Source organism: Atta colombica, unplaced genomic scaffold, assembly GCF_001594045.1.
Source record: "Atta colombica isolate Treedump-2 unplaced genomic scaffold, Acol1.0 scaffold198, whole genome shotgun sequence".
NCBI lineage: Eukaryota > Metazoa > Arthropoda > Insecta > Hymenoptera > Formicidae > Atta > Atta colombica.
In genome coordinates this window covers 5343058-5352004 of record NW_017259291.1, presented here as the reverse complement: position 1 = coordinate 5352004, position 8947 = coordinate 5343058, and the positions used below count along the sequence as shown (strand labels likewise).

Genomic DNA, 8947 nt, shown 5'->3' with positions numbered 1-8947 from the left:
ACAATGTTATATATATATATTTATTTATTTATTTATTGTTTTCTTATTTTTTTAGAGAATTAAAGGGTAATAATATTCCTAATTTGGAATTTGATTCATTGCTTCATTTAACGGAACTCAAAAAATTGTAAGCATTATAACATCCATTTCTTAACATTTAACATTTAAAGACAAAAATGTTTATATACATATTTGTCTGTAATTTCAGAGATGTAAGTGCTAACTTCCTCGGAGATAATTTTACTATTGCGTTGTCAGACATAACACAATTGCGGGAACTCAGAGTGAATAAAAATCGCTTAACACAAGTGCCAGACCTTGTATTTGTTAAGAATGTTATTCATCTTACATTGTAAGTACTCGACATGTATACATTGAAAAAATTTTTTAAATATAATTTCATAAACAGTTATTATTAAATTATTATTAGAATTATTATTAGAATTTATGCAGTGGACCAATAATTATCAATATTGTAATTTTTTTATAGAGCCCACAACTTAATTACTAGTATAAATGGGACGGCGTTGTTTAATCTGCAACAGCTTCAATATTTGGATCTCAGTGGGAATAAAATAAGTGTCCTTCAAAGAAATTCTTTTCTCGCTCCTAATCGACTTATGCATTTGTATGTATTTTAATTTTACAAATTTATTACATTATATGTTAATTCCGTTGTTTAATATTTTTCAATTTGAAGGAATTTAAATGCAAATCACATAAGAGTTATCGAAAATGGAAGTTTGGATAATCTTACTTCATTGGAGGAACTTCGCTTGAACAAAAACAATTTGACACAGCTGAAAGATATTTTCATAAATCTGGGAAAATTGCGAATATTGTAAGAATTTATATATTTTTAAAATATCTTTATAATATTTATACATATGAAATATATAGTAAGAAAGCAGTGTCTTCAATGTATTATCTATAATGTCTGTGATAATATTATAGGGAAGTGAATAGAAATAATCTACAACAAATACATGGATTAAGCCTGAAAAGTTTATTGAGCCTAAAGGAATTATATCTAAAAAGAAACAAAATTAATAAGTTAGACGATGGAGCTTTCTGGCCACTTAAAGATTTAGAATTACTACACCTCGACTTTAATATGTTGACTACTATAAAGAAGGGAGGCTTGTTCGGATTAGAGAATTTGAAAAAATTGACTTTATCACACAATCAGATCTCAATGATTGAACCTCAAGCATGGGAAATGAGCCAAAAGATAGTAGAGCTGTTAGTAATGTTTTCATAATTGCATGAAATAAATTATTGTCTTTTTGTTGCAAATATTACAATTAAATGATACGAATGATTATAAATTTTTATCCTTATCTTTCATTGACTTTTGGATATCAATCTATTTCCAGAGACTTGTCACATAATGAATTGATTTCTATAGAACGAGGTTCGTTCGAATCTCTCACGAAGCTTGAGAGACTTAAACTGGATCATAATCAAATCACATATGTGTCGGATGGAGCATTCAATTATACGACAAACCTTCGTATCTTGTATGTTAATATTTATATGTTTTAATGTTTACTATGTATTACTATGTTATAAACGCTACTTTGTTTTAAAGGGAACTCAATTCGAATCAGATATCGTACATGGTAGAAGATATCAATGGCGCATTTTTTTCTCCGCTCGGTCAATTGGTGAAATTGCGCTTATCGCACAATAGAATAAAATCCATAAATCAAAATGCTTTTACTGGTTTGAATCATGTTGACGAGCTTGACTTACTCGGAAACAATATTACGTCGATTCAAGAAAACGCGTTCCTTTCAATGTCTAGTCTGAGCAAACTTAAGATGAATACCGGTAAGTTTGAATCTTACATATCAAATATATAAGAGCATAATGTGATTTATTTTTACTACTTTTATAATATATGTATAAATTATCTTCTTTATTTACACCTTAGGAGCCTTAGTTTGCGACTGTGGACTTCAATGGCTAAGTATGTGGTTGCGAGAACATCCATACAGTGAAGCTCAGCTGCACTGTAATTATCCGCATTGGTTACAGGGCATGTCGTTAACTCAATTACATTATGCAAATTTTACTTGTGGTCAGTATCATTATAAATAATTTTATACATTTAAATAAAATTGTGAATAATTTATATTTTGTACATTATTTGTGTATAATTTTACGTCTTTAATTAAATTTTCTTTTTGTTATGTTTATTTATAGATGAATATCCAAAACCGCGGATTATTGAAGAACCTGCGAGTCAAATGAGCATCAAAGGAGACGATGTGAAACTGATTTGTCGTGCAACTAGTACCGCTGATACACCGCTCCATTTCACTTGGAAACATGATAATGTGGAGTTAAGTGATGTGAATTTACAAACCCACCTCAGTTCTTCCGAGAGCGGAGTAACCGAGGCAACGTCCATTTTATATCTTACTAACATTACCCATGCTAAAGCGGGAAAATATCAATGTATGGTGTCGAATACGTATGGAACTACATACTCTGCCAAAGCTAAACTAAGCGTGTTGGGTAAATTAAATATATTCACTATCTTTAACTATGCTGAAGTATACATACTATATATATATTTTATTAATTAACGACTCATTTTTTTAAATAAAAATTTTAATCTTTACACATTTTTCTTCATAGTTTTCCCATCGTTCTCCAAAATTCCGCGTGATATACGAGTAATTGCTGGAAGCACTGCTCGTCTGGAGTGTTCTGCCGAGGGACAACCATCCCCGCAAATAGCCTGGCAGAAGGACGGTGGGAACGATTTCCCAGCTGCGAGGGAAAGACGAATGCATATGATGCCGACAGACGACGTACTATTCATAATAAACGTGAAAATGGCCGATAGTGGAGTTTATTCGTGCACTGCGCAAAATCTGGCTGGTGTTATTGTTGCAAACGCTACTCTTACAATATTAAGTAATGATACTATTTTAAAAAGTAATGCTATTTTTTTTTAACTAGTCGAAAGCATTTTTTTTAAATATATAAATTATTCTTATATGTATAATACTTATAAGAATTTTTTTTTTTTAGAAACACCGTCCTTCGTAAAACCGATGGAGAATAAAGAAGTGATGATAGGTAGCTCAATCGTGCTCGAATGCATGGCCAGCGGTTCGCCACGTCCGAAGTTATTGTGGCGCAAGAACGGTAGTCCGCTGCAAACAACGGAACGTCATTTCTTCACTGCAGAAAATCAACTTTTGATCATTGTTAGTACAATTGCCAGTGACGAGGGTATCTACGAGTGCGAGATGAGTAATTCACTGGGTAGCGTCGTCGGTGAATCACATCTCACAGTCAAGCCAGGTAATTTTAATATTAACCAGGTATTATTAATATTATAAGATTGAAGGATTTTACCGCTAAATTTCTCCTTGTTTAAACATTTTATGACTTTTTTAAAATTAATAGATAATTAAAGAATTCTTGAAAATGTCAAATAATAAAATAATAAGAGCAAGTAGAAACAAAACATTGTAGTTGATGTATAAATACAATAAGCTATTTTATTAAAAAGAATTACACACACACACAAGAAAAAATCTCGTGTAAATTCCAATGATGAGAAAAGATTATTTATTTGATATGTAGCCCCGGTTTCCACGCTGAATGAATCCGAGATCCTAGGCATAATAATAATAACCGTGGTTATTTGCGCGGTCATTACTTCCGTGGTCTGGGTGCTCGTGATTTACAAAACCAGACGGCAATTGAATTCCACACAGGACGTCACGCAACCAACGACGACTGTTATACTAACCAGCGTACCAGAGGTACAAACGCAGCTGTACCTGGACACGAGTTCACAGCACAGTAAAGACAGTGGAACCGGAGACAGCACTAATCCCAGCAACGATCAACTACAATTATGCTTGCCCGGTAAATAATTTTTACATTGTTAAAGATTTAAATTAATATTTCCATCATAAAACCGCAGTTTGTTACAATGTGGTTTTATGTTTAACGTTAACATATATTGTTTATTGATTATCGCAAATAACGTTATGTCCTTTTTTCTATCAGAAGAGGTCGTGATAAGCTCTGTCAATAACGATGAAGAAATGGGAACTATAAATGATCCTCTCTTGCGTTATACGAATCACGAGCGACATGCGAGTGAAAACGTCGATAGCGCGGTCTGAAACGAAGATGCGAGTTGAGCAAGCAGATTTAACGCTTGTAGCGTTTCTGCAATGAGTATTTGTGAACGCGCTAATTTTTAAATCAGGATATAAATATTCTGTAAGTCGTGCACATTAACGAGCCATAGTATTATGAGGAACAAGGACTTATCAGTCCCACTGTCAAAAAAGTGACCTATAGTGGACGTTGATCCGCCCGACAGTCCAATGCACAACAGAGTATTCATTACTATTGCATAAGGATCAGCGAGTCACGGTATAAGTACAACATAAGAAACGATAGCGAAACACTTATATCGTCATTGTATTTATTATTGTCGCGACTCTCGTTCAATCGACGTAGAAATATCGAGCGATATAAAATGTAAATAGTTAGATTAAGGCCCTATAAAACTAGTATTATAGCGCGCATCGCTTATTTGGCGTCTCCTGGAAATGCAATGCTTGTACAGATCTATCTTGCGAACAATTTTTCGGACATACATTATTCAAGCGAGAACGAAAATCTGTTACAGATTTCATTTTTTTTTTTTTTTTTATTAGATGTATGAATATTATCTGTTTTAAAATTTGAAAATTTGAAATGTCAAGTTAATGTTCCGCTTAATTGACTTGCGAAATGTGGCGCTTGTTGAACATACCAGAAAATTGCTTAACAAATTATGACGTTAAACACATTTAAACGCATTCCGTGTAGCATGTATTCAGTAAACATTTACTCGATTGCACAAGTGTTGCACCTTTCCTAAATAGCCATTGCGACGCGCGCGAGGACATTGCTATATAAACTATAAAAGCCACTATATTAGACCAGCCTTTTGTGATAGATATTTATTCTAGAGTTATTGCGTAGGCGGCTATTTATGAACGAGAAGAAAATATGAGAACAGAAATATTGCATTCTGGAAAAACGCAATTGTTAACGTGGGTGGATGTATATTTATGCACCAAAGCGTTGAATTTAGATACTTTGTTTTCTCTCTTACTTCGCAGTCGTGCGCGACACCAAATCGCTATTCTGGATTAATTTAATTCGTTTACTGATCAAAATGTTGCTCACTACTAATAGATACATTGTGTTCCAGATGTGTAGGATTTTTAGCTTTCGTAGGCATTTTCGTTAGTATTAATATTGACTAAGTTGAAACGCATACAACATGAGACTTTACGGATAATCTTCCACGTACTGTTACGTATAGTTTATAGTTGTTTTCAGGGTTTGAGTAGTGTTTATGTTGGGGATCTCGAGGTTCTTCATTATTACATATTAATAATTATGAAAGATGTGAAAATTTATTTTTGTTTTCCTCTGTGATTTCTGTATTTGCATATTGAAATCTGTATGATTGCGAGATATTTGGACTGAAGTTTCTATTATATAACAATGTAAAAATATTTTTTTGTTGATTGCAGTATCTCATTTTATTTCATACTCAGTCGAAAATATTGAATATATTGATATTACGTCGTTATGAGATAAAAATTGTGTATTATTAATAATATTAATAGCTCTTTCTCATAGTGTATTTGTGACAATTTTTACTTATGAATATTTCGATTCATTCGATATGTACATTTTATATGTATAAGTAAAAGAACTTTTAAAGATGCTCTTTAGAAGAAAAAAACAGTAGCAGAAAGAGAGAGAGCGAAAATATTGTTTAATAAAAAGATTCAAACGCGATAACGCGCAAGTGATTATTATGAAAGTAAAAATTTCAACAAATGCCTTTACTGCATCAAATGGATATAACATTATTGGGAAAAAACTTTCGTAATATATATAATCTATATATTTTTCTATCACTTATATTGCAAAAAAAAGAATTTAAAAAATGATATGAAATTCGCACAAGACGAAGAGCCAGTACTACTTTTATTACTTAATTAACCGTAAACTCGCGTGATTCCTTCCATGAATTATTACTCCTTATTTACGCAAGTGTCTTATATGCGCAGAGTATAACGTGCTCATTACAAGTAAAATTCAAGTATTGTATAAATTAAAAATAGTAATATTCCAATTATTTGTGTAACTCGTAATGTATATGTTTAACGATATGTGAGAGCAGTTTTCGAATAGGATGGGGAGGAAAAAGAAGATACATGTATGTTTCATTAATGTAGTCTGTGTAGAGTTTTTTTCTCCTTATGAGTATTAAATTATATAGTCAACAGAGAGAAAGAGAGAGAGAGAGATGCTCTATTGCGACATGATTTTTAGGCTTGCGCCCGTGTGATACACCAAATAAGGCATCTGTTTCTCATTCAGTATTTTCCTTGTTATATAGTATTGTGTACAAATACAAATAATCATCTATAATATATCTCGTACGTTATTTATCCACAATATTAAAGCTTTTAACATCACTTACCTTCACATTACCATGACAAATTATCCTTAAGTTCTGTTAATGGAAGAAAAGAGGAATGCATAAACTTATTTCAGTATTAACTATAATTTTACTAAAAAAGCTAACACTAATGAAGACACCGAATAAATGTATATACACATATATAAACTTATTTATACATACTTTTATCGAGATGACTGTAAAGAATTGCAGATAAAATTATCTTTGATCGTAGTGCTCAATAAATATTTTCTATTTATAGATATATATCATTAAACAATTTTTCTAGATGCGACTGAAGGTTTTATCTTCGATGTAATACAGATAAAGAGAAACCAAATGCAATGTACAACAAAAATGTCCTACTTATTTTCAAGTATCACAATTATTCAAGTGTACATATATATAATACATATTCTATAATCCTCTTTAATTTCGAGATTTGTTGCTCGCTTGTATTTATCGCACGGCTGAAATTCGCATTCTTTTCATATAATACATATATAATAATTAAATTTTTATTTCAATAATTTTTTTTATAAAGAACGAAATTGCTTAAGCGAAAGATTAAAAAAATAAGAGAAAGAATTATTTTTTCAGTACTGAAATATTATCAAGTAATATATATGTATATACGTGCGTTAACCTTGTTCTGTCCCTTAAAATATTGACGAGCAATTAAAAATCATCAATCCTTATATATATGTAATATATTTATAAAATTTAATTTTTTTATGTTGCTGTGAGAGAAATCAATATTCTCTGATAATTCTCCTGAAATCTAACATTTATTTTAACGCAAATCTGTGAAAAATAACAGCATCATTTGTTTTTTCCACATAATTAATATCATATCAGCAGAAACTTAATTCACTCTCGCACGTTTTCTTTTAATACTGCTATCATCATGAATAACATTATTCGCTAATTAAAATAGAATATTTGCATTATTACTTAATGCCGGATTATGTAAGAGTAGACCTATATGAGAAAATCTTAAAGAATTTTATCATGATGGAAAGAAAATCCAGTTCCGATTGCATTTTTTCTCGTAATGCGAATTTCGCCGCGTATACGTACGCATTGAAATATAAGAAAACGCTTCCTTTGAGGTAGCATATCTCCAGTACGAGACATCGTTTATTTGCAATTCGATTCTCGTTACAACGAATGCTGGACGCGCGCGATTCAAAAAATTACCGTAATACAAAGTTTAACAATTCGATCTCTTCACTTATATGATTATATCTAATCGACCTGTGTAAAACTTTACTACATGCAATCACGTCCCTATGGCATCGCGTTTTAGCTTCCATACAAACGATCGTAGGAAGGAATAATAATGCATGAAGTATCGTCGAATTGGTCTAATTGAGAATTCCTCAAGCATTCTCGCTTTGATGAAGCCGTAAGCCGAAATTCCGCACGAGAACGCAAGATAAATTCGTCGTAATCACAAATTGGCAATTCAGAACATGCATTCCATTGCATCAAATAATTTTGCTACTAATAACGTTAATATATTACATTATAAGATTTTTTTAGACGATTACAATTCGATGACATCTCACATCGGTCTCTTTTAATATTGCATAATTATATACACAAATGCGAATTAAAATCAAGTTGAATTAAAATTTGATGCAAAAGACTGCGTAATTAGAATACTAAAAGCTCTAATTATATATATATATATATATCTGAAAGAGATACAGATAGAAAGGAACTATTTACAGAGCGTACTTATGATCAAAATGATATACGCTGATGTTACATGATACAAACGTCTTCCTATCACCTTTCCTTAATTATCTTTTTTTTTTATTATCATTGCTACTTAAACGAAGATTCATTCGAGATCAAGATGCCGGCGATATCGATACATTCGAAAAACTATTTACAGAGATGTATACTAATAATATTAATTAAAACTTAGATTTTGCGGCTAATAATTTGGTAAACAATTTCAAATATTTTTGGCCGATTGATTCTTACATAATATTATTCATCCTAGATTTGCCGATCTGCCGTATCTCTTGGCACTACGCGCTGCATGATCCATGTATACGCGGCCGTAATCTAAAAATAAACAGACGGCAACGAGAGCAAGGATCACAGTAAGCACGACCCGCAAGCACCAAACGCTTTATTTATAATATTGAGATCGGTGATATCTTTTTTCGAAAAATCGCTCTATCAGTGACAGTTAAATCCGACTGCATCTTCGTTTAATTATCTGTTTTATTTGTTTCGGGCATTCGATTAAATCGTGTACGACAACTTAACAATCTCAAAAATTTAACGAACTCTATCCCTATTAATATAAGTAATAGAAATTATTTTTTTATATAATTTCTAGATGTCTATAACATAAAAAGAATATATAAAAGAAGAAAAAGATATTCTCTCAATAGAATCGAATTTCTTTTTATGCAC

General features: G+C 31.5%; 1 protein-coding gene across 3 annotated transcripts in view; it reads left to right on the top strand.

Annotated features, from left to right (window-relative positions):
• Positions 1-5439, top strand: part of LOC108687061 (leucine-rich repeats and immunoglobulin-like domains protein 3) — an 8000-nt gene extending 2561 nt beyond the window's left edge. For 2 of the 3 annotated variants that reach the window (XM_018192671.1, XM_018192673.1), the window contains exons 2-14: positions 56-127; positions 209-352; positions 491-628; positions 701-841; positions 955-1242; positions 1377-1520; positions 1592-1833; positions 1937-2083; positions 2209-2523; positions 2647-2949; positions 3046-3321; positions 3607-3894; positions 4039-5439. In XM_018192671.1, coding sequence (XP_018048160.1) covers positions 56-127; positions 209-352; positions 491-628; positions 701-841; positions 955-1242; positions 1377-1520; positions 1592-1833; positions 1937-2083; positions 2209-2523; positions 2647-2949; positions 3046-3321; positions 3607-3894; positions 4039-4157 — 2617 coding nt within the window. In that variant the 3' untranslated portion in view covers positions 4158-5439. The remainder of the gene's footprint in view (positions 1-55; positions 128-208; positions 353-490; positions 629-700; positions 842-954; positions 1243-1376; positions 1521-1591; positions 1834-1936; positions 2084-2208; positions 2524-2646; positions 2950-3045; positions 3322-3606; positions 3895-4038) is intronic. The other variant, XM_018192672.1, reaches the window with a different exon arrangement.
• Positions 5440-8947: the final 3508 nt, after the last annotated feature.